General features: G+C 39.6%; 1 protein-coding gene across 1 annotated transcript; it reads left to right on the top strand.

Annotated features, from left to right (window-relative positions):
- Positions 1-3: 3 nt before the first annotated feature.
- Positions 4-27,043, top strand: LOC135470652 (titin homolog). The gene is made up of 19 exons (XM_064749687.1): positions 4-361; positions 1,776-1,996; positions 4,209-4,385; positions 5,017-5,119; positions 5,762-6,038; positions 6,512-6,618; positions 7,367-8,239; positions 10,955-11,204; positions 12,341-12,408; positions 12,820-13,005; positions 13,992-14,231; positions 14,928-15,088; positions 15,600-15,698; positions 16,247-16,442; positions 17,938-18,274; positions 19,853-19,983; positions 20,730-20,897; positions 22,089-22,225; positions 23,008-27,043. Exons 1-19 carry the CDS (start codon positions 70-72, stop codon positions 23,104-23,106), a joined length of 4,122 nt encoding a protein of 1,373 aa, XP_064605757.1. The 5' UTR covers positions 4-69; the 3' UTR covers positions 23,107-27,043.

Here is a 27,043-nt window from a genome sequence, read left to right as displayed (position 1 = left end):
AAAGAAAGCTGGATGTGCACGGAGTTTTTGCAAGTAGCTAGTTAGCTTTAGCTAGTGGATAGGGTCACAATGGATAAACCTACAAGCAGCAATGCTGCAAACTATAAGAGAAAATCCTCTACAATAGATAAGAGGAATCTTAGAGTGCACCGTCGCTCTTTAGACTGGAAACAACAACGCAGTGAAGAAGTGAATCGAAGGAGAAATTGCGATGATATGTCACCTGTGGTAGAAGAGACGGACAGTGCCCAGCACTCATTCGCTGACCGCACCGTGGCTGATCACACGGACGAGAACAGTACCCCTACTAAAAGGAGGGCGGGTAGAATTGGCACACCCAGATCACAGAAGAAACCCTCGAGTTAGTGATCAAACAGTTCATATGAAATGTCATTCATTGTAGTTTTATTTTATATATTTATTTGATTGACGTTTTAAGTCGTACTCAAGAATATTTCATGACTTATACGACGACTGCAGCCAGCATTATGGTGGGATGAAACTGGACAGAGCCAGGGCAAACCAACAACCATCTGTAGGTTGCTGGAAAAGAGGCTCCTCTTTCATTGCGCTGCGCTAGCACACTGCAACCACCTCAGCCACGGCTACTCCATTGTACTTTTATTATAGGCAACATATTTTGTTTGACAGCTAAATTCTAGGCTGTTAAGGCTTAGAATAAGCCGAGTCAGCATTTCAGGAGTCTTGCGCCTTAAGTTAGACCTGGATGAGACAGGGTGGGGGCTGTGCGTTAGTATGACAAACGCACAGCTAAAAGGTGAGATTTTTCGGTACTTGCTAGGCTGAAAACACTTCTTGCATAGCCAGGTCTTTCGGGCCAATGGCGCCATCAGAGTTGCAGTAAAGTCATGCCTTTCAGGCATTTTAGTTTGCGAGAGCCCCCACCCAGTCTCATCTTAAACTGCATGAACTCGTGAGATTCCTGAAATGCTGACTCGGTTTATTTGTGCCGGGTTTGAATTTGCACAATTCAAGGAGTAGCCTTCACAGCCTAGCCCTACCACATCACTGTTTTAACCTGGCGGTAGTTGAGATCGCAATGGAGTGCTGGAAGTGCTCCATTAACATTATGCTCTGTGTGTTCCAATATATATTCTAAATAAAGCATAGCATTGTTTGGTTGTTAGCGATGTTAAAACATGGCGGTGGAGGCGAAATTGGAACCAAAGACGAAAGTTTTCATGTTTATCGTCAGGATTCTTTCTAACATGTAGGTCAACGACCAAACAATATGTGGCTTTTACTAAGAATACATCTCTGAACACTCGGAGCATATTGTTAATGGAGTGCTACTAGTGCTTCAGTGAGATTTCACCTTCTGCCAGGTTAAAGCATGACGATGTGGTAGTGCTGGATGTTTGCAAACAAGGTCTGCTATATGGTAGTGCCGTCACAAGTCCTGACCAGTGGCCTCTTGCACAAAGCGATCGAAGGTTAAGTCGACTGTAACTACCATGGCGACACATGTTGAAAATATATGTTGCCACAGTAATTACAGTCAACTTAACCAATCATCGCTTTGTGCAAGATGCCCAAGTCAGATAGCAGAGAAACTGCACTGTAAGTATCTTACATGTGCATATGTAGTTCTGATTTGACACTGTCATGTCTCCTGCACTTCGCAACTGTGAAGGAACTATCTTCTCTTTTTAAATCAAAGTTAGCAGTGACTCAAATTTAAATGTATATATAAATTTTGCAGCACATAACGTCTGTGTGCATAATTTAATTATATTATGGGAAATGTGTTGTAGACAAAAAAGGCTTTGCGAGACTACATCAACTGAAAAAGTGGCAGGAGGAGCGACTGTTAAAGAAGAAACTTGAGAGTGAAAGTAAAAAGCCGTTGTTTAAGGTGGGAAAGGTTAATCATAAGGACCTTCAAACTGCCTACCCAAAACCAGCCAATCAAACTCAGAAAAAAACAAAGAAAGCTCCAGCAGCCCAAGCAACAGCAGCACCACCAGTTCCCAAGGTGAGTTTGTAATGATTTATTTATCATTAGATATCAGCATTTACAGCCCGGCAATTTCTGACCCTTTTTCCAGCCCACCAGTGTTGATTATCTCCCTTGAAGAGATGATGGCCTCAGACCTCCATTAATTTTCCTTAGGTGACAATGTTAACGATAACGCTGCAGCTCAGTCACAAACATTCCATGGCCAATAAGCTTTGGTGCATACTGTGAGAAAGAAGCCAGAAAAATCTTGACATTGGTTGACTGTTAAATCTGGACCTTTCTATGCCAGCAGCTGGGAGGGGTCCCTAGCAGCGCCAAAGGGACGTCACTCGCAGCCTCATCAACACTGTTTCCATGTGTCCTGTTGCCCAGAATTTCAAGCTTTTATCCTTAAAACTCATACCTACTTAAATCCTAGATAATTTCCATCATTTTGATGCCAAGCATGCATCTGTACGCCAAAAATGGCAAGCTGGCTGCACAAAAAAGACTTTACATCCTAAAATACACAAAATTACATTTGTCCCTCCCAAGAAATGGAGGTACTAATAGGGTCTTGCTTCCTAATTGAGTCAGTAGCCAATGCAGCATATGCCAGCCCATTAAATTTACTAAACTTTGTGGCACTGTAAGGGCATTTTTGAAAATGCTTAAAACACCAAATAAAAGTAGTCCATTTGCTCTGCACAGCCTACAGTAGAGTCTTATTACATCGCCATTTTTGTCTACATCATATCCGATTACAGTGTCCAGATTACATCCATCAACAGTTTTTTGTTTAACCATTATCAAGCCACAAAAAAAACAGAGAATTGCGTAACTGAACATGACCGGCTCCGATGATGTGGTGCGTTACCCAACAAATCAGGACTCGAATTGATATACATTGTTGGCGCACTAAAGAAAGAACTGGAATGAATGTTACAACATTTTCCGTAAAAATCCACACCCATACAGACATACACTACAGCTAAGTTTACCTTATGTAGCAATTTTTTTAGTTTTGTAAATGAGGACTCCAGATCGTAAGAGGTATGTTTTGCCGCGACATCATTTACTGACCAGACAAGAAGCGAGGAGGCGTTTGTACCTTTATGTACATAAATCCCTGCCGTGATGAGCACACCTCATGTTGGTATGTTACACCACTTGAAGCATTGGTAAATATTTAATTGTTTGGGATTTTCGATTTTTACAGGCATATACGATAAAAATTAAATATGAATACAAAGTTCATGTGAGCAAAAGCGTAATCTTGGCTGGTTTAAGAATTAGTGACAAACTTGGATAAATAGGTGAGTGCATGATGATCTAAAACCCGCTGTTTTATTGGTAGTTGTATGTTAAGTGAAAGATGTCCGTCTTTCTGGGACTGGCCGTGCACGTTGAACTGAATGGGGTTTTTTTGTTTCCATTTTCCCTAATTTACATATTCATGTCATTGCCGCGTAACTTGCACCTGTCAAACTGTGACGGCAAATAGTTGCCATCACAAGTTCAGTGCAGGCCATTTTTCACGACAGCATTGCCAAATATTGCCACCAATTCCGATGACTGACAGGCTGTTACATCGTATTATAGTTGAAAATTAATATTGCACTGATCGTAATGACCAGTGTCATGAGTTATCGTGTCTTTTGTCAGAAGATGGTACTCCATGCATGTGGCTGTTAATATCAGTACTTGATATTTAATTTGCATTGTATTTAAAAAAGATTGATACTCACATCTAGATAGGGATTCTCATTACTATATGTAAGCATAGGAATGTATTGGTGGGTATTCTATTTGTCATACTGGAAAATTAGCACCATATCTCATCTGGAGACTTTTTAAATTTTTTTTTTTATTTCCTGGCCCTTGCCGTACTGGCTCCATATTAATGAACAAAACTTTCAGTAGTGGGAACTTCGTACCAGTTTATAAAAAGTGCTGGACAATGCCCAATATAATGTGTAAATCATAGCCCAAGTAGGAGGGTCAATAAAACTTTTGGTCTTGAAATAAAAGAAGTAAGACAATTTGTTGTTATTGTATATATTGTGTACTCTTGAAGAGTATTGGAATTTTGTTGCTTTGTTCTTGGTACCGTGATAAGGTGTAGTTTTCATTGTTAATGGGCTAACTAAATTTTATCTTGTTTAATTCCATGGAGCACCTAAATTAAACTGAATTGTGCGGGAACTAGGTATAAAATAATCATGAATTTCATTTTTCCTGTTAACAGACTGAGCCAGCAAGTGCTGTATCTCAGAGAGTGACTAGGTCGACTGTATCCAGAATTGCTCCCCAGAAAGCAGTCCCTGCTCCCAAATCAAAGGCACCTGCTGCTAAAACAGAAATGGTCACCAACCAGCGGTCAGCAAGAACAGCTACACAAGCGCAGTCTGAAAAACAGCATCCGGTAAGATTGCAGCCTTATGGATGGGCATTCTGCTGGTCATATGGTCTGTTGGACTATTGTTGCGAATTGCTTATTCTCTCCAAATTACTGTTGTTAACTTTTGTCAAAAATGTGTATTCTGAAGTTTCTCTAAGGCGAATAAATGTTTCTCTCATATTATTAAGTTCTGTAAAAAATACTTGTCTTTTTCATTAACAAGAAGAAAAAAAAGAAACACCCAACCTGCCTATTTTTTCTAATCAGGTTATGCCTAACAAATAATTTTTCAAGTATTGCCTGTAATGTTGCAAACCACTCTTAACTTTCTAGTTGTTAATCTCAAAGGCAAGAGACATGCTACCACTGAAAGGTTAGATCAGGGGAACAGGATTGGTAGACCTGGTGTCAGTATGATGTGACTTGGTAGGGTGTCATGTCTAGTGTCTTCAGCATGATACCTTAGTGGCAGCAGCACTTTGGCGGCACATACCTAATGACTCCTCGTCGCCATGTGGATAAACCCTTAGGCATACATACATTACTTTCTAGTCTTACGATACAAAACAAGTACACATTTAATTATGTATTTGTGCAATTGGTGTAGGGGCATTCTGTCTTCAGTTTTCAACTACATTATTGTTTAAACCCACAGGCAGCAACAGAGGTTAGAACAACGCGATCAAGAACTTCAAAAGCTGCCGTCTCCCAAGCCAAACAACCAGCCAGAGCTGCAGCAGCTTCCAAGAAAGCCCCAGGTTTGTTATCGCCTTATAATACATATACCATGGTGGTCACTTTGAGTTCCAAGTTCAGCTCAGACTGGCTTTTCTCTGGTTGTAGATCACTTCGGTGGCATAATGGTTAGAGTATCGCCTTTAGGTCAGGAGACCTGGGATCGGGCCTGGGTCAAGTCATACCTTAGGCTTTAATGTGACTGGCTGGGGGTATCATATCTGGTATCTTCAGTATGATACTTCAGTGGTGTCAGCACTTTGGCTTTTCACAGCCACAAGAAGACACAGTACACGTATATGTACACACAAATGTGAAAAGTATGTCACTGATTTGACTGATTTTGCCCAGTACAGGTGTTGATGTGGGAAGTAAAATGTTTTTTTTTTTACTTATGTAATGGAAGTAATAAGTAGGTGGAAGTGAAATTTCATCATCCGAAACTTTTGTGTTTTAACCACGTGCTTTGGACACAAGTAAAGCCACATCATGTTTCTGGTTGCTCTAACATGGCTCATCCAATGGCAACGTAAGAACCTGAATAAAAGATGAGTTACCAAGCGTCATGAAACACATGCCTGTTCATGTCTTTTTTTTTTTCCACCCCTTTTCCTAAATAACACAGGTTATATTATTTGTTTTTTCTTTTAACTTGCATTTTTAAGTGGGCAAATCAAAGGTATCGGAACAAAAAGGGGATCCTGCCTTGAAGCCAACTGAGCCACAGACCGCTGATGTATTCACAGAGCCTACGGCTAACACAGTGTTTAACTTCAACGCCCAAACGGTCTCGACAAGGCGCGGAGTGTCAGAGTCCTCATGGGAGTTCAGCTTCACTGCACCAGCCAATCTCAGTTCCTTCAGTTTCACTCCACTGAGTCCGTCAGCAGTGGCCAAGTTTCTGGGTTCCAGTTCTCTGATACACAGCCCTGTGCCCAGACGGTAAGAATGCTGCTGACTTTTCTGTAACACAGATTTAGAGTGCAAGTTAAATATGGGTGCTTAATGAATTTGATGTTTTTTGGGTCACACAAAATAGCACTGATACAAGTCCAGACTGATATTTATTGAAAGCAGTAGTTTGAGCTTTTCTTGGTAAAATGTGAATACTTTGATTTGATTAGCGAATACAGATTTTTTTTGCCAAAATTTTCTGCTGTATCTTCTTTGAAATGACAAAGAGTTATCAGCTGTGAAGAAAATTATGTAAAATCTTTAGTTTGGCGAAGTCTTAAAATAACCTATGTCACAACACCCTGTCTCATGACAACGCTACATTTCTTTCCCGTCTCAGTCATGGTGACATCACAAGGAGACTGAAAGTAAAGGCCTTCAACTGGATCAATGAATCCATCGGAATCAAGTAAAATCACAGAATGAAATACAGCATAGGCTTGATTGATTGTTTGTTTCAGTTGCTCCACGCCAAAGTTTCCAGGGCTTCATTCTGAAAAGGAGAAATTGTCGAGGACACCTGTGGATAAAAATGCAGATGACAAACTGAAAGAATCTGCCCATACTGGTATAGTATATAATCAACGTGTACAGTTCAATGGTAGAGAGGTTTGGGGTTATGTGGTTTGATGACTATTGTGCTAGTGCAGCACAGTGACTTGTTAGCCTCTCTCCAGTCATTAGAGGGAAGGTCTGTCAGCAACCTGCAGATGGTTGTTCGTTTCTCCCAGTTTGAGATGTATCTTCGGTGGTCTGATGGTTAGTGTTCACCTCTAGGCCGGAGATCCGGAGTCAAACAGGGGTCTGTTCATACCAAAGACTTTAAAAGTGGTGCTTGTTCCTGCTTTACTAGGCACAAAGCACTATTAAAGAGGTTAAAGCAAGGAACCAAAAAATTAAGTACAACATGTCAAAGTATTCTAAGTGTTTTAAGAAAAATGTTTTTGTTTAATTTACTCTTGGGCCTGAGCTCGAGTGCTGTTATATTAGTAATACATGCACATTATTATTTATTGTTATACCAGACAAATGGTACTTGGCTCACTTGGCGGTCAGCACTGAGAAGGTAGATGGAGGTAACTTGATTGGTTGGTCCGGTGTCAGTGTAATGTAACTGGTTGGGGTGTCATGTCTGGTGTCTTCGGCATGATACTTTCGTGGCAGCAGCATTTGGGCGGCATGGACTCGCCTGACCACAAGAAGACACTGTATGTGTACACGCACGTAATTCTCAACATCATTTATGACTGAAAAATTGTTCAGTGCGACCTTAAACCCCAAGCATACAGTCATTCATTATAGTGTATTGTTTACAGGGGCTGAATCTAGTGATAAGGAAGTTAACTCGGGCAGTGATGGTTTTAAGAGCCGCAGAAGTGTGCGAAGATCCATACGCTTACAGCATGCTGAGAAACTGGATGTAGTCAGCGAGGAGAGGCTTGGGTCATCTGTCAGTGCTGAGACTGAAGGTGCAGCAGACCAGGGGTCAGGTAGTGACGACGAACAGGGCAAGGCCAGCCTACCAGTCACGCCCAGTGAAGGTCAAGAGATCAATTCTGTGGCCAGTAATAACGCACAAAATCACAAGACCAACATGGCAGAAGAAGACTCTGATAGCGGGCAGGAAATCTCAAATGAAGAAAGGGCAAAGAATGATGGAAAAAAGTGTGACACTGATTGGGAAGTTGTGAAGGGGGAGAAGACAGTGATTGATCAGGAGGATGTGATAGAACAAGCACCCGCCCACGCTGTGGAAAACCTCAAGAAATCTGCACAGCGTGTTCGACGCAGTACCAGACGATCACTGCGCCTCGCTTCTGCTGAGGACACACAAAGTCTCACCACCAGTGAGGGTAAAGATAGTTCTGTGGAAACCCAAACAAAGGACACAAAGGAACCTACTGTTCTGAAATCGACCTCACCTTCGGAAACGGATAATGAAGACAAAATTGATGTTCATGAAAATAGCAAGGCACTGAATGGTTCAGCTGCCCCTGACCCAACCACACCTGTATCCACTTCAAGGCGTAATAGTCGCATCAGACGATCCCTGACTGAGACAATAACTTCACCTGAGGCTCAAGAGACTGCTGTAGCAGAGACCACTAAAGCAGAGAAGCCCACAGGGAAGGAGACTTCAGAGGACACAGCTGTAACACAGATCACAGAGGAGGAGACTGCTAGACCAGGCAAGTTTAGGCCATAAATATATGTTGTTGGGCGTGACTGACCCCTCTCCCTCCCCACCCCCCCACCCCCACCCCCACCCCCCACCCCCCCCCCCCCCCCCCCCCCCCCCCCGAAAAAAAGGGCCTTACTCTAATGTTTTTATAGGGCTTTTGATGGCATTTATTTTTATACGTGTTAAAAGTTTGTCATTTGCATAGGAAAGGTCAGTTGTTTTTTTATTTCATTGGATTCAGGTTTAATGTCATACTTAAAATGCAGCTTAAAATATCAACAATTCATTTGTGCTTCCAATATACATGTACATGTCTGTGTTACCCTGAACGAGAAGCCAAGCGCCTTAAAATGAGAAGCCAAATGTGTTACTTTATCTCTATTCTATCTGTTTTGTCTGTGTACTAATTTATCCCATTCCATATTTGTGTTTTTTTGGCCAGTTTGTTGCACACAAACATGTATAAAGGATCTTTTACATAAAAATGAACATTGGACATGTTATACAGTACAGCTCAGGCTAAAAGTCAAAACCAGGCAGGAGATTAGCATGATCCTAGAGGTCTTGTAGAGAGTTTGTAGAGGGCCTGTAGACAGATAGTTACAAGCAGAGACAGTGATCTGTCCACTGTGACTGATCACACACACAAGGCTGAGCATTGTTATGCCTACGCGCTGGCTGTGGGAAGTTGACGGCGGAAATTATAGTTCTCTGTTAGAATGATTTCAGAGATTTTTGAAAGACTAACACAATACATGAAACTGAAGTAAAACATCTGATGAGTGTGTGATTTTGATCGCAAAGTGGCAGTCTTCTTTTAAGTAGTGATTTACAAGACGTTATTACAATATGAGGTTCATGTACAGAAGTGGTAAAAAAAAGCACCCATATTGTAAATGCATGTAGGAAAAAAAAAGATTAGTTCGAACGGTTTTTCTCACACAAACAGAAATCATAGTTTCCCATTTGCCAAAGTACACTTAATTAGAATTTTTGGTTTATCAGGCACAGTGTACCTTAAATATTTTCTTTTTTGACTCTGTTACTACAAAACCCCTGCATGGAATTCACTCCAGTTTGTTGATTTATGCTTTATAATAGTACATTTGCGCCAACAACCAGATGAATTCAGATATCAAATTTTATTTGTGAACTTGCATAAAAGTTGAGGCAAAATGTATGTGAATAACTTAGAAGTAAACGTGTCAATAAACATATGATTATGGGGGTTTTTTTTTCAGTTGGACAGTAATGTCCTGGTGTTTACTAGACTTGTGTGAAAAAATATCATGGGTGTTTAATAAGCAACAGCAGCAAATCATATTATTATAGGCTTAATCTGGGATTAAGATATAGACAACTGTCTTAATCCCAGGCTTAATTAAAATATTCGTAAGTGTCCTGCAGAAGAAGAACTCAAGCAGGCTTAGTGTCCAGCAATGACACTTTGCCGAAATTGAAGACCAATAGGCATGTTGTATTGAACTAAGTAAATAGTACTCACAAGTGTCAAACTTTAGTAACTGACACACACTATATGGTTTTGAAAATCGTGAACAATAGGAATAAATGAATCTCTCAGTACTGGCTGCTGGGGCTGAATTCACTGCTTCTGCGTAAATCCCCTTCTATACAACTTCCAGGGTGGCAAAATCGGTCAGCAACTGAGCATGTCCGTATAGACAATCAGTGATGTAGTCTAATCTTGGAAACTTCGTAAAAACACACCAGTCAGATGAAAACAAATACGCCAGCCATTTCAGGTCACTTGTTGAAAACACCAGTTGCTGTGACTATGCCTACATGTCGATCAACTGGAAGTAGCGTACAGTGAAAGGTCTGCAGTCTGGTGATGCCCGATTCTGACATGAACATATGTGTTTTGGGTGATTGTCTTTTTTTTTTTTTTTTAGTTCTTCTGACATGAAGCTAACGCGATCTTGGCAGCAATATGAATACATGACGTTATTTAGATGTCACCTTTACACAAATGCGACAAATGATAAGATATAGCAAAGGATTATATAGAGGCACGGTCACACGAGACTGCTATATGCCTGTGTTGTGGCCATGTCCTATGCAAGAAGCATGCACTGTTGCACATGGTTTATTCACAAGAATGTTGCATTGGTGATCGACATGATGTGATCACATATTTATTCCCTATCATCAAGTTGATTTTGTTGTGCAGAGGTAGGTTACACATTGCAAGATAAACCTTCTGCTTTTCACGGCTAGAATATGTTCAGATAGCTGAAACACAGGCTGCACCTTCGCTTGCAAACAAGGATGTAGACGCCTCAGAAGATCTCCGACACAGCCCAATAGAGGGTTGTAACGCGCCAGCAGAGCGTCATTCAGCATCTCGGAGCGCGATACGAGTGGTAAACAATTGACTTTTAGTCTGAGCTCTACTGTAGGTACCCTAGTTCTACAAACTGTTCACTCACCATGGGGACCAATATTTTTAAACATTCTGAGAGAATTGCCGGGTGTAGAGAAATAATCTGCACAGTTTTATGAAATTTGCATCTTTAGTGACGCAAAACAAATCATTATCATAATAATCATATGCATACATGTACATTTCACTGGACAATTTACATTAGTTACTACAAGAACAGTGATTGAAATCTAACAAGATTAACAATCTTGTTAGATTTCTGTTGTTTCAGGAACAATTTATAATTACATGTACAATGTACATGTTATCTATTTTCAGAACCATCCACAAGTGACCTGACCAAAGACAATCACAAGGAAATTGAAGATGTTTTCAGCAATGTTGAGAACATGGTCACCCCTAAGCCTACGACCAGACGCTTGAGAAAGTCCACGTCTTGTGTGGAAGAATTCCTCTACCCCTCCCCAGAATTAACGGCTAAAATCTCCGCCAAGAAATCAGCTCGTAAGAAGAGGTCAATGTCTGCAAGGCGTGCGGACAAGAAGGTGAACAGAAGTCCGGAGGAATGGTGGGTAGTCAGATATTGTTGTTCCTATGTCTAGGCAGTAAATCAGGCATGGGAAGTTTTCCTCACATTGGCTGATTTCAGACTTTTTTCTTTAAAACTCACAACAACAGAAGCAGCTGATTTTGTTGGAACAGGTGATTGCTAATGTGATTTGGAGGTAGGGTAGGGTATTTTCAGACTTTCTTTAGAATTTTGAGACTTTTGAGGCCTTCAGTTCCCGTGCCTGTTAAATAGTTTCAATGTATGAATTATGAGTGCATACTGTGCAGATCACGCTGATAATATTTTTCAATAAATGGGGGTAAAATTTTCGAGAACCAGTCAATCATGTGAATAATTCTAGCGATTGATCGGTTTAATGCAAGCAAATCTTTGATCTCCTGAAATTCAGCAGAAAAATTTCCAAGCATATTTACAATAGCTATATATGTCAGGGTCCACTTTCACATAACTTTGTAAGCCAGCTACACTTGTAAATGGCATCGCCTTATGGTGCTATGACCTAAACAATGTCTTTTACCAAACAAGCTATGAGAAATCTAACTTACCATGTTTCATTAAAGTGGCCCCAAGTGCTGAAGCTGGAACCTTTTCAAACTTGTTCCCACACATTCCTGTGTCAGGTTGACCATTTTAAAATTATAATAGAATGATAGAAAAACAGGTTCTTGATTATGGTGTTAAACATCTGTCAAATAAATGAATATCTTACATACTTCAGGGGCCTCCATGGCTCAGTTGGTTAGCGCACTAGCACAGCGTAATGACCCAGGAGCATCTCACCAATGCGGTTGCTGTGAGTTTTAAGTCCAGCTCATGCTGACTTCCTCTCCGGCCTGTACGTGGAAAGGTCTACCAGCAACGTGTGGACGGTCGTGGGTTTCCCCCGGGCTTTGCCCGGTTTCCTCCCACCATAATGCTTACGTATTTTTGGGTACGGTGTGAAACACCAGTCAGATAAATACTTATTAATGTAGATGAACCAAGATAAATTCTTCAAGGCTTAGGATTTCCTGATATCACTTACAAAGCAGTGTAAGTCTAGTAATCTAGCAACAAACAAAAGCCAGCTGTTGCCATCAATCATGAATGTTTGATTATTGTGTTATTCTATTCATTCCATTTCATTGTTTTAGGATAAAAATCTTGGAGGCCAGTCCAATGATAGAGATGACAAGAAGATCCCGCAAGAAAAAGTCGCCAGGTCAGTCCATTGTTGTTAATCTAAATATACATATGTAATATTTTGGGTTGTTTTAAAGCTTGATCATTCAAGAGTTCCTGAAGTAGGGTTTCCTCACCCTAATTTCCCACCATAATGCATGATGCTGTTGTATAAATGAGTTTGGCGTAAAACAAATTCAAATCAATAAATTCTCACCCTAATCTGGTGTATCAAGTGGAAGGATTTGTTTCATTTACCGATTTCAAGTTATAAACCGGCTGTCCCGTAAATACCACAAGCACCTGTGTGTGTCCTTCTCTTGCATACTGGATAAGCAATGTATAAATAAATGTACATGTAACAGACTTGTCAGAACTGAAGAATACTGCATTTGGTTGACTGATCGAAGATTTACTTATTCATGAATATGCATAATTATTATATTTATAGAGAATCGTCCTCTGCCAATCGACTTTGATGACATTGATTCTTTGATCGGTGCTGGCCCTGCCACTACATCAGAGGAGCAGGATGTGGAATTCTCGGCGTCAGATAGCTTTATCCAGCTTCAGGGCAGCAACTCCGCCAAGGACACCGCAGCAGATGATATACATGGTAACGGTGAAGAGATAAAGGGTAAGACAGGGGTAGTTTTGTCTCGCAAAGTCTCGCACTGTCTGGCGTGACCAAGGGTCCAGCGGGATGGTCTGTAACAGGTCAGTCAAAATATTCTGAATACAACAGCAACACTCAGATGAGTTCCTGTTATCAAGTACGTGTATGAAAACGAGCTGCTCATGTGAGGAAACCATTCAACCAATCAGAATTTACTTAGCTCATCTTTTTGAGCAGCTAGCCTGAAAATATTAATAAGTGTGTGTCACTTTTGAAAAAACTTGGAAATAACTTTATATTATATAACATTAGGGGATTTACCACTTTCTCTGATAGTGTTTTCAGAAAAGAAAAAAAAAAAATGCCAAAGACCTGTTTTCAGACGAAGAAGAGTCAGTCGTCATCTTTGTTTCTGTAGCTATTTAACAGTTCCATTAGCAGACTGTCCACTTAACACTGGATACGCAAGACAGACAAGGGTTTGTGACACTAGATTGGTTTGATGACTTTATTACAGCATCGTGAAAAATAGACATTTCATTCCACTGACACTGAGCAAATTATATTATTTTGTTGAACATATATCTTTATTTGGTTGGCGATAGATTTTCCATTGTATGGAAACCATTTTCATAACTGTCAGTATCGACATATTCTCTAGACTGATATGTGCCGAAGGTTCATTTACATTTTATTATCATTGAAAGAAAGAATGTAGGCAGAATAGGTCAGATAGATGTCGGTATCATACATATCGGTACATATCACTTGGCTAGGAATTTGCAGAAGCTAATGGTATAAGTATATGCATTTTATTTGCTCCTTTTGTCTCTATATTCCATGATTGACAAGTTTTCTTATACAGAATAGTAATGATGAATTAATGATCTTAATTGTGTACAAGTTTGACCTTTAAAATTTGTCTTCCTTAAGAATGATTGGAGGGCTTTTGACTGCTCGATGTTGCGAGTTTCATGACATGACTTTTCATGTTTTGTTTTCCTCAGCAAATGATGATAAAGAGAACAGTGCTCCAGTGACGACAACTGACATGACATCTGCGATAAAAGGAGCCTCACATCCCGCTGCTGATGTCAAATCAGTCTCTGACTCGCCGCAGGAGGAGCGAAAAGAGCATGACGTGAAGTATTTCCGTGACTTGATGGACTCAGAGCGTTGTCGACTGAACGGCCTCTGTACCACCTGGGAAGCCAACAATGAGTCTGAGGCTGGTCTGAGTGAGGATGGTAAGGCAAACAAAATAGATTCGGCACTGTAAGTACTGGATTTCACCTGAAGGCGGGTTGGTAAAAATGAGCCTTCAGAAGCACATGAAAACCTTAAAACCATACTTTTGATGCCAACACATAAGGTTTTCTGATAAAAAATTAATAAAACTTTACAAAAAAACACTTGTGGGTCTTCTAGATGAATGAATCAAGGAAAATGTGCCACTGGAAAATGCTAATCTTCAGGTGAAATGTGGAAAAAAACAGAAACTCTACATCCATAAAAAAAGGACTTTTCCAGATACAAGTATGTAATTTTGAATTTCGTAAATGCCACAGCATGAAAGAGTTAAATACCGTAAAATCTTTTAAAAATCCTTGAAAGTAAAATTTGGAAAAACTATATTCATTGTGGAATGTAATATTGCATTATGTCTGAAACAGAGAAATAAGCTGTAGATAAATGTATAAATAAGATAGTTGTATTTTAATGGAATGTTCTTCAAAGTGCTGGAAAGCCTTTTCTTTCACTCTGAAAATATTTGATTTGTTGTACAATAATCTAAAATAATTAAACAGTTCCTAAATCACTAATTTATGAATTAAAGAAAAGAAATAGTTTTTGTATTGCAGAGTATAATGCAACATAAACATTTTTCCAGCTACTGAAGAACAAGCTTGTGCATGAAATAGAGTATGTGTTGCTTTTGCCAGTTAAGGGACAGATCCGTACCACTGTGGGGCAGGCCCAGCTCTTAATGGACCAGAGGTTTAAACAGTTCACAGGGCTGGTGGACGACTGTGAGTTCAAGACTGGCGAGAAGGAGACCACATGTTCTGATCTTCAGGGATTCTGGGATATGATTTATTTCCAGGTAACTTCACAGCAAGGGATTCTGGGATATGATTTATTTCCAGGTAACTTCACAGTAAGGGATTCTGGGAGATGATTTACTTCCAGGTGATGTAACAACAAAGGTCAAACATTTCTAAAACTACTTCTTTGTAGCCAAAGTAAATCCTTATATTCATTAGTCATGCCCTTAGAAGTAAAATTAGATTCAGATTAGGAGATTCATTAGAAGTCTAAGCCTGCTACTTTTGTGAAAAACTGAACAGGTAGCTTCCAAACTTGACCAAAGCTACTATGGTACTTTTAAATACTTTTACATTTAATTCAGTCAGGTAACTGCTATACGTTGGCACTCTACTCACAAAGATATACTTTGAATTGTTTTTTTCTTCTTGTGTCCATATTCAGTTTTTCAAATATCCTTCATAATACTGTTTAACAGGTGTACTGGTTCTCATAAAAAAATTGGATGTTTCTCAGATTTGGATGTGTTTTATTTATTTTTTTTTTTTCTCCTTTAAACCTCTTGACAGGTAGACGATGTGGACAAAAAGTTTAGGGAGTTGGAAAAGCTTAAGGCTGGAAACTGGGTTAAGGAAGAAAGTGTCCAACCTACGAAATTGAAGACTAAGGTAAAAACCATACTAAAATTCCTCAGCCTTTTTACATGTTTGCAGGGTGTTCAATCAAGCATATTCTGAAGGCATTATTCTGTGTTGACTGATAAAATTATACTGATATTGAAGCCCTGGCCTGTGTTCAGCCAGTGTAGTTTTGTTTCGAAAAACAAACTAATAATGTGCGCAGATTGCACTGAAAGTTTTCTTTGCAAAAAGGTTGATGAATTAGTGTAACACTTAACTTCTACACAAACAGTCAGCCACATTGGTGGAAAATACTGCACCTTTTGTGGTAACCGAGGAAACAGCTTGGTGAAAAAGCTGGTAATGATACACAGAGAAGTGGATCCAAACACATGAAATAGGATTTATGGTATCCTAGGTGTATCTCAATAGTTGGTGTTTAGTGATCAAAAGCAAAAGTTGCTTCTGAGTTTTGTCATTTACATACACCATGTTTGCATAACATTTAGCAGATCAGAGAAGTTATTTAAAAAGTAGCCATTTTCACCAAGATGATGATAGTCAGAAATTGGAAATTGTCAACATGTGCATTGTAGAAAAAAACTGTATCCAAGCCAGCTCAGAAGCCTGCAGGAAAGTCCAAGTTTGCAGCGTTCCGGGCCCAGATGAAGAAAAAGAACCAAGGGGGAGATACCTCCTGTTCCAGTGACACTTTACCTGCTGTGAAAGTATTTGATGCTGGTTTTTTCAAAGTCAGTAGTCCACAGAAAACACCCCCTGCCCACTGTGCAGGTAAGGCAGATAAAATACTATATATATGGGGACAAGGAATTTGTAGGTTATTCCTGTGTCATTGTTGATGGTGACAATAATGGTTGAAAATAATTCGCATCTTTTGTCCCATGTGCGAAAGTTTGATTTGATGCAGTGGAAACAAGATGTGCAAACATACAGTGTATTGTTCATGTTTGCGTGATCGGTGCCCAACAAACTTAGTCTTAGTTGGCATCATGGACTACTTTTATCTTGAATTCAAACCCAGCAGGGGAGTGGGTCCTGGCAGAGTTGTGAAGGTGCTTGCCTTTCAAGTGCTAAGTCACCGAAAAAACATTGGATCAATCCCATTAGCATTCATGGACTTTTCAAACATGGCGACAATGTCTTGTGTGATCTTCCATGAAATTGTCACTTTCCTTCCAACAGTGCATGTCCATTTCTCACACTGTCAGTGGTCAGTGTCAGTGGTTTACTCATGGCACTGCTGTCAGATGTCAGTGGTTGGCTCATGGCACTCCCATCCAATGTCAGTGGCTTGCTCATGGCACTGCTGTCAAATGTCAGTGGTTTGCTCATGGCACTGCTGTCAAATGTCAGTGGTTTACTCATGGCACTCCTGTCAAATGCCAGTGGCTGGCTAATGGCACTCCCATCAAAGGTCATTAATTTACTCATGGCACTCTCGTCAAATGTCAGTGGTTTGCTCATTGCACTCTCATCAAAGGTCGGTTGTGGCAAATGTCAGTGATTTACTCCTGGACCTTTCTTAAAAGGCCTGTAGTTTAGTCATGGAACTCCGTCAAATGTCAGTGGTTTATACTCATGGCGATCGTCTTAAATGTCAGCGGTTTGCTCATGGAACTTTCATACAAGCTCTGTGGTTTATTCCTGGCACACCTGTCAAATGTCAGTGGTTAAATCATGGCACTGCAGTCAAATGCCAGTGGTTTACTCATGGCACTCCCGTCAAAGGTCAGCGGTTTGCTCATGGCACTCCCGCCAAAGGTCAGTGGTTTGCTCATGGCACTCCCATCAAAGGTCAGTGGTTTGCTAATGGCACTCCTATCAAAGATGGGGTTTGCTCATGGCACTCCCATCAAAGGTTCGTGGTGTACTCATGGCACTCAGTTTGCTCGAGCCATTCCCATTCCTTCCACCCATAAAACTGGCTGCCATTGTATAACTAAAAAATATGCAAGTTCCATTAAACCGTCATTCAAATAAGTGGATCTGTCCAATCAAACACTGCAGTGAATGTTTTAATCCAGGTTTTTTTTTAAATTGTGTGTAAACATGCATGGCATTCAGGACTGAGCAGGATGCCAAGTTTGGAGTAAAGATAACCCAGCAACCTGCGGATGGTCATATGTTTCCCCCTGGCTCTACCCATTTTCCTCCCACCATGAAGTTGGCTGTCATCATACAAGTGAAATATTCTGAGTATGGTGTAATACACTGGTCAATCAGTAAAATAAATAATTTAAAACAAGACAAGATTTTTTTTTCCCAGGTGGGACTCCATCTAAACCTCAATCTAAGCCACAACAGGTACAGTTTGCACCGGAAGAGACAGAATCATCGCCTAAGAAAGAGATTCCCCGCTTCTCTCTCTCTGGTCCCAGTACCCCTATACCCCCGGTAATTAACAGAACCCCCAGGCGTCGGAGTTATGTCCCTGCCGTGCCCAGTCCCTTACTGTGTGACATCACTCCGAGCGGAGCAAAGAAGAGGCGCTCCTACAGGAACACTCCAGTACCGGTCAAGCTGCTAAAGCGACACGCTGAGAGCACTGGAAGAAGTGACGATGAAGAGCAGGATAAAGTTGTCTCCCCTGTCAAAACACGAAGGTTAGTTTAACATTTTGAAGTTATTATCCAATCCCATATTGACTGCTTTGATGGTCTAATGGTTTTAAAGTGTCTACCTCGAAGTTGAGGGACTTGAGATCAATCCCAGGTTGGGTTATGCCAAGGAAATAGGCCTGGTTGAGGCGGTGTCAATATAATGTGACTGGGTGGGGTGTCGTGTCTGATATCTGACATGAGCCAACACTGGTGGTGTTGCCACAAGGAGCCACAATATATCTACACACTCTTCTTGTCATTGTCATATGAGTGAAAAATTGTTCACTACACTGTGTGAGGTAAAACCTCAAGCATACATGCATACAGTGGTACATTTGTTATCCTGGGGGTCAAAGAGTTAAATTTTTACAAAGTGAATTGCATTTGTATCACTAAATTGAACGGTAGCTTTACTGACTAATTCTCAAAAAGCTAGCTTAAAACGCATTTTATGCAGCTGCAAAATTTCTAAAATGAATAAATCAGACTATTTTCCTGGACAGTGATAAATGGTCGTCTGTCTGAAATACAGTGTACTGTACTGGTGTGATATGGTAGGAGATTGCCATGACCATGCAAATCACTGTACCAGTACCCTAATTCCTCCATCTTTTCACATATCAAATGGCAACATTTTTAATTTGAGTTTAGAGACAAAACCACATCGATTGAGTTGGCCAGTTTCAAGGCTTTAAAAACAGTATGATTTTATAAGTGTACATAGAATAATGCCTTCAAAATATGCTGGAATAAACATCTTGCAAAACGATAGAAGAATTACATCTATTATTAACACTTCACTCAGTGAGTTTCTGCCAGACATACCCAGTTTTTTTTAATGAAAAAAGACTAATAAGGCATGATATAAACCTAGACAACATAATTTTGGAAGTTTGGAAAAATTAAAGTACTGTGAAAGTAGCTCTTGGTTTCAGCTGCAGATGTATTATGACGTCATACCGCTGAGCTCAGATTGGAACGTCTTGAAACAAATGTTTTTTTTTTGACGTCATGGCGTCTGGGTGTAAAATATATAAAATCAAATAATAAGACGGATATCTATAAACTGTGCGAAATAACACTTTTATCACTGAAGGAAATTCTGCTAGTTCGCCTTTATATAAATCACGAAGCAAACTCAAATTCTTTTATTTCTAGACATAAACAACATGAAATGATATTACTTGGGGAGGTAAACGTACTGGCCGATGTGTTGCGTGACTTACTTGATGTTGTTTGACAGGTCATCTCTATTTAATATCTATATTTGCACACAGCCTGCAACTAACAGCGGAGTAGAATAGGACACCATCTAGGCCCAGTTACCCAGGATCCTCTCACCAATGTGGTCCATGTGAGTTCAAGTTCAGGTCATGCTGGCTTCCTCTCCAGCCATACATAGGAAGGCCTGTGAGCAACCTGCGGATGGCTGTGGGTTTGCTCCGGGCTGTGCCCGGTTGCCTCCCACAATAATGCTGATCTCTGGTCATATAAGTGAAATATTCCTTAGTACGGCGTAAAATGCCAATCAGATAAATAAATGATAGAATTAATAATCTGAGTTGTGATTTTCGTTGACAGGCGTTCGCGTTCCAGTAGTAAAAACGTGTCCCACTTAAACCCTGCCCCAGAGCCATCCACACCTGGAGAATCTGACCTCAGTAATGTGCAGATGTACACACAGCCTCTGACTGTGCTGGAAAACAAGCAGGGTGAGTCTGAGGAATGGTATCTGTACATGGACACAGAGTGAGTGTGAGGAGTGGTATCTGTACATGTACATAAACAGGGTGAGTCAGAGGAATGGTATCTGTACATGGACACAGTGAGTCTGAGGAGTGGTATCTGTACATGGACACAGTGAGTGTGTAGAGTGGTATGTGTACATGTTCACAAACAGGATGAGTGTGAAAGGTGAGTGCAAGGAGTGCTATCTGTACATGTACACAAACAGGGTGAATGTGGGGAGTGGTATCTGTCCATGTACACAAACAGGGTGAGTGTGATGAGTGGTATCTCTACATGTATTCAAACAGGGTGAGTCTGAGGAGTATCTGTACGTGTAAACTCAGCCTCTCTTGTTAAACTGTTCAAAGGTATGGCTGCTTGCAAATGTAATGCCCTCCTGCACAAGTGCTGTCATGCCATTGCTGAGAGGCAACACTTTATTAGTATCGAGAGTTTAAGAGTGACATGGTATAAGTATAAGCTGATATGCATGTATGTGACTGAAATCTTGCTTAAAGCCATTATTAGCAAACAAGGAGGAATGAAGTTTGATGTCTGTTCCATTAACTTAAGACTGATACTGATTTTTTAAATGGGACTTTAATACACTAGTACATGAATATTTTTTAAAAACCAGTTTGGAAAAATTTTTAATAGTTGTCATTACATGAGTATTATACATGAACATGATTTACTGGGTTTGTTTTTTGTTTTTGTTTTTTTGGTTTAGAAAATGGCTTTGAGACAAAACCTAAATCAGCTATGAAGAAATCTAGACGGTCCAAATCTGCAACACGGAAGTCTGTACGGCTAAGTGTCCATTTTGATGCATCTTTTAAGGAAGAGGAGAAATCTGGAAAAAATATGCCTCAAACCCCTGTCAATAGGAATTCAAGAGGTTTGTGTTGTACTTACTTCAAGTATTTCAAGAAATAAATTTAGAGCTAATTTTCCCCATTCCATAAGAATGGGGCAGTAAGGGAATGACAGGCATCAGTCATTCCATCTTGAGTAAATATTTTGTGTAATCAACTCATCCTACAGCAAGCAGGGTAAGCTTTTGGTAAGGCTCAGGTGCTGCTCACCAATGCGGTCGCTGTGAATTCAAGTCCAGCTCATGCTGGCTTCCTCTCTGACCATAAGGGGGAATGTCTACCAGCAACCTGCGGATGGTTGTGGGTTTCCTTGGGCTCTGCCGGTTTCCTCCCACCATGTTGCTGACTGCCGTCATACGAGTGAAATATTCGTGAGTATGGCGTAAAACACCAATCAAATAAGCAAGACACCAAATAAATAAATAATGAGAGGTTGCTGTGGTGAAAACTACATGATGTATATGGAATAAATTTATTTCATAGTTTCATCACAGTTTCATCACAAGAAATAACTGTCTGCCGTTCGACCTCTTTCCCAGGCATCGGTATTGACTGACAGCACAATGACTTGTCAACCATTTTACATATAAAAGTTCATTTTTCAATTCAATTTATACACATTTTAAAGTTCATTTTGGGGACAAAACTACATTGGTTGGATTGATCATTTTGCAGGGCTTCACAAAAAGTGAAATTTACCTGTCCACACAGAATAATTTATTTATTTATTTGATTGGTGTTTTACCCCATACTCAAGAATATTTCACTTATACGATGGCAGCCAGCATTATGGTGGGTGGAAACCGTTCAGAGCCCTGGGGACACACAGGATAATGCTTTCAGAATATCCTTGAATAAGCACTGCGCAAACAGGCGAAAAGGTTGAAGAATTACAGCATTGCTGTTGTATAATATTCTCAGGGAAGGAATTGGATCCAAAGGTACATGTATTTGGCTCAAAACGAGTAAATACACACTTACAAAGGGAAAATCGGTGATTGACTGAATGCCCCCGACAGAAGTATGTGGGCTGCAACATCATTGGCAATGAAAAGAGTAGGTTTCTGATCACTTTCATATGTAAAGTAAAGCAAGGGCGATTGTGAAGCTTATAGCACAGTATCAACCTTGCTTGTAGGAAGATGAACTTCTGCATTGTACCACAGATTTAGAACTAACTTCCTGTTGATTTGAAATGTTATCTCTGTCACCAGTGGCGCAAACACGAGTGAGATCGAACAGTTTCAGCATGCCGTGCTGGGATGACGAGGAGACGGACCTCTTCAAAGACTCTCCACGAGCCAGTACCGGCAAGGAGAACGATCCGCTTCTGATGTCACCATTCACAAAGGTAAACACTGAGTTATCTCCCCTGGATGTACATGTTGTGCAAAGTATATTTAACGTTATTAGCCATGAGCATTTGCAGTGGTTAACTTCTTAGGATATATCTTTTATAGTACATAGCAAACATTTTTCGTCATGGTATTTCTGTTTTGAGCCAGAAACCAGCCACAATGGGACAGAAACATATTCATTGTTGTAAATTGAGATTTTCCATTAGACAGCCGCACCACCCTAACTAAAGGCATGTACACTTACTATGCGAAACACCTTGAACAGAAATGTTGAACATAGTCTTAGTACCTTTCTTGTCAGTGAACGTTGATGGTATATACATGTAGTGACCAGGGGCCCGTTAAAAGCTCGCAATACTGCATCAAGCGCATTTACAGTGGTGAAATATCTCTTCACTGTATGTTGTCATGGAACTTATTCCAGGCGCACTTTGCAACTGCTTCGTGGAAGAGGCTCCAGAGGTCATTTCACAAAACTTCATAGATCAGTATTTCATAACTTTTCTTATAAATGACCTGACGTTATGGCGCTGTAACTAGGACAATGTCTTTTATGAAAAAAGTTACAAGAAATATGACTGATGAAGTTTTGTGAAAGTGGTCCCAGGATTGGTGGGATGTGGCGCGATCTGTGTTATTGGAGTACAAGCAGTAGAGTACATTAATTTTATTGTTACAAAGTATATAGGTCATGTCTTGAATAAAGATTACAGCAATCAGATAAATATTGATATTGATGTCAGTTTCACATTTGTCTGTTCTATTTTCCCCTCAGGATGTTGCTTCACTAGCCAGCCCTAAGGCAACCAACAAAAGACGAAGTCGAATAACAGTACAAGAGGACTTGATTTCATTCTCACCTGGTCCACTTTAAATTTTTCAACAGATACCAGAACTTTTTTAAATGAAAATGGGTGTTGAGGCATGCACTTGTGTAATTTTTTCACAGCCTGTGAAAGTATTTCAGACTTGACGGTTGGTGTTGCATATTATGCCTTCTTCATGTAGTCATGCTTAGTGAAGAGCTGTCCACATTGCCTGGTTGGGAAATTGCACAGGTTATGTGTATGATGATCATTATCACCATACATTTTCTGATGCTTTCTCAAAACGTTTAATACTAGTATAATCCTCTGCACATGTAGGTTATTAACTTTTCGTTTTTCTATTCCCTGCCTTTGCTTTTGTTTTTCTCCTTTGATCTGTCTTCTCAATTCTCAAAGTACTCTGACATTTTATTATAATTGCATGTATTTTTAATCAACAAAAATATCATAATTAAAAAAAAAAAAAAAAAAAGCTGTCAATTCGTCTGGCCTTCGTACTATATAGCATTGTATGTAAGAGGTTGTAAAGTGGCACATTTACAACGTACACTGTTATAGGCATTTTCTCTCAAATACATTTCATATATGCACAAAAATAGTTTAGAAGGAAGTATCTAATACTTTGTGGAAGATTATTAAGAAGACATTTACCTATGTGTTTGTCTACACGTACTTTTGATTTCATACGTTTAGAAGCAACAGGAAAATAGACTTAACATATGGTACTGGTACTGGTACTGGTGCAAGATTTATTCGACTGTATGTGCGGTAGTAAAAAATGAATACTCTTCTGTAGTATTCCAGTGAGATTCAGCCTTGAGTATATTTTATGTTTTGTTGGGAGAAAAAGAAAAATTACCTGATATGTCAGTCAGTTCTGATGATATTACCTCACCCTGGTTGTTCCATGTGCTTGTAGAGTTACATGTAGAACTACTCGTACATGTATATAGGTATACCTGACGTGTCGCTCAGCTCTGACAGTATATTACATCACCCTGGCAGTTACACGTACACGTAGGGTTACTTGACAGGTCACTCCGTTCTGACGGTATTACCATTCTCTGGTAGTTACACGTACACGTAGGGTAACTTGACATGTCACTCAGTTCTGATGGTAGTGCATCACCCTGATAGTTACACCTACACGTAGGGTTAGTTAGTTTCACTATCCTCTTGTTCGTCAAATATCCTTGAATACTGTTTTACATGTAAGCGTCAGTCTAATAATTCAGGAGTGACATTTTCTGTACTTATGTTTGAGCTACATGTAATTTACAAGAATAGCTACAGAGTTTAAATAAAGGTTTAATTATAAAATGTCAATCAAATACATGTACTTTATTGATTTTTTTTTATGGCAGACGTCTTTCTGTTGGTGTAAAGAAAAAGGTGTTGCTCTTTTTTTAAATATAATAGTGCTGAACAATTAAGATTGTTTTCTTTTTAACTTATACTCGAGCAATGTACGTCTGTACCACTTTTAACCCCTAAAATTTTCATCATTTTACCAGGGTAGAGTTGAGCCGAGACATTTTATAGTCAATAGCTTATTCTAATTGTAACAAAAAAAAATTTTTAGCATATACTTTCAAAAGAGCAGTTCTTTTCTTTTATTATAGGTGCAAGGAATTGACATAATGATGAATTATCATAGGATTATCGTAACGTACATCTGTTTGAGCCCCATAGTATCTGGCTTCGTGATCCAGGGGCCTGATCACGTTTGAAAAATTGGTAAAGATGATATTGTTGAGGAATCTCTACCTTCGCACCAAGCACTTTTGTCAGAATGGACTGTGTGCTTGGAATCCACTAGGCACATGTATGTATTTGTACTCGTGTGTATATGCTGTATTTCGTTGTTATGCGTTAAACACAGGAACCAGTTGAAGGCAGTTTGTTTGCTACTTGCGATGGCAGATTGTGCTACACACATGTACATGTGCGATATATTATTGTCTGTAGTCTTGTCAGCATGTCTTAATAACGTTTTAAGACAGTTGTGTTCCTTGTCTGTATTTGTGCAGGATTCGTATAGTTACAGTGTCATTTCCACAGGTTAATCACAGTTCGTTGTATATCTACACCAGGTGATGCTACGTTTGTATTGCAGTTGTATAAAACTTCACTGATTTGAAACACTGTCGATGTTTTCTCTAGTGTTGTTTTTTTTTTGTCCACTTACCAATGTTTGAATAGACATCATTGTGTTAATAAGTATACTTACTTTCTTTTTGTGTCTTAAAGGCGTTATACCGCAGATTCCGCGGCAAAACAGTTCACATTCGCCAATGCAATAAAATTTTCGGTATTTACCAAGAATGTCTCTCAGTGTATATCAGACTCCTACAGGTGCCTGTACTAATTTTGATGCTAAACATTTCACAGAGCTAGAATATAACCCGCTTTCATAAATCGTCTTATTAACAATTTTGAATGGTGACAAGTGCACAGACTAGGCTGATAGTTTTTTTTAACTTAAATATTTGTGCTATTCTGGAATAATAGAAACTCGACTCGACTCGACTAATAAATGTTTTGCCAAAAATGTCCAGTATAGCCTATTACCCTATATAATTTGATCCGTAAAGCCTGCAGTTGTGCTATACCTCAATCGAAGGACTGTCATTATGGCATTGCTTGGTGTCTCCCTGGGTTCACATGTATATATTTATGATGAAGTTTTTTGTCCTGGACAAAGATGGCACAGACTTTTCCAAACATGAAGATGTTATGTTGCGTATTGAAAGACATTAGTATACGGTTGTCTGAGAATTTGACGAGCCTTTGGCCAAGTACCCTATTCTTCCAAGTTTTCAACCACCTTTGCAACCAATTATTTTGAAACATTTTGAGAGAACTATGGCGTAGAGAAATAATTTGCACAGTACTATGAAGCTTTAATCGTTAATGACACAAACCAGATCATTTTTAGTGTCATTTTCCATAATGATCTGCATAAATTCCTCTGGAAAAAGTGTTTTAGTGTTGAACTGCTTGAAGGTTTACAGTAGGCAGCGTGTGAGTCACTTCCGCTAAGGAATTTTAGTATGGTAGACTTGGCGGTCGTTTCCAGCGAGTTCTGTTTGATTTGCATACGCCACACATTGTATACGTGGCCGCCGAGAGCTCAACCATAACGGACCTTCTGGGTCGTAAGACCAATTTCTGAGGACAAACGTTCAACTCTAAACATTAAAAGACTATGAAAGTACATAAAACGGACTGGTGCAAAAAAAAAAGTCAGCAGTTTATAACGATGGTGAAGGACACCTTTACCTGCAAAGGGGCCTCCGTGACCTAGGGCAGCACAATAACCAAGGAGCCTCTCACAAATGTGGTCGCGGTGAGTTGGAAGTCCTTTTCGCCGGTTTCTCGCGGCTCTGACAGGAATCTGTGGTGAGAGGCTGCCGTGGTTTTAGTGAATTATTCTAAGAGTACGATGTGAAACTCCGAATCAGATAAATAAATAAACATACCTACAATAGCTGACCTGATTGTATGTATTATGTGGGTTTAGATAGACGTAATTGAAGTCATGATTGTAGCGAATTTTGCGTGAACATATATTTATATATAAGAAGAAAATTAGACAACACGCGAGGCGACAAAATAACTAAAAATTTGTGTATGTTGAATTATATTTTCCTATATCTTCAGATTTTTCTCGGGAGTGCCCGAAATGAAACTGCACTATATATACCTTTTTGCAAGCTACTTTCATGCCATGTGGTGGAGGACAATTGGTCCCAAGACCATTTGCACAAAGAATAACATCTGAGGAACTGTTTGAACACTTATCTCCAGATTTAACTTTAAGCCAAGACTTTAATTTTGTACTTAGCCCAAAATTAATTCCATGACTGTATTAAATAGGAACTAAATGTTATATTTTTGCCTTTGGACAACTGTATTGTCTGCTGAAATTGGCTTAAATCTTAACTATAAAATATGACTTAATAAAGTATTAGCTAATACACT

The sequence above is a fragment of the Liolophura sinensis genome, chromosome 7, assembly GCF_032854445.1.
Source record: "Liolophura sinensis isolate JHLJ2023 chromosome 7, CUHK_Ljap_v2, whole genome shotgun sequence".
Classification (NCBI taxonomy): domain Eukaryota; kingdom Metazoa; phylum Mollusca; class Polyplacophora; order Chitonida; family Chitonidae; genus Liolophura; species Liolophura sinensis.
Note: the sequence above shows the minus strand (reverse complement) of the source record. Positions and strands in the feature narration are given on the sequence as shown.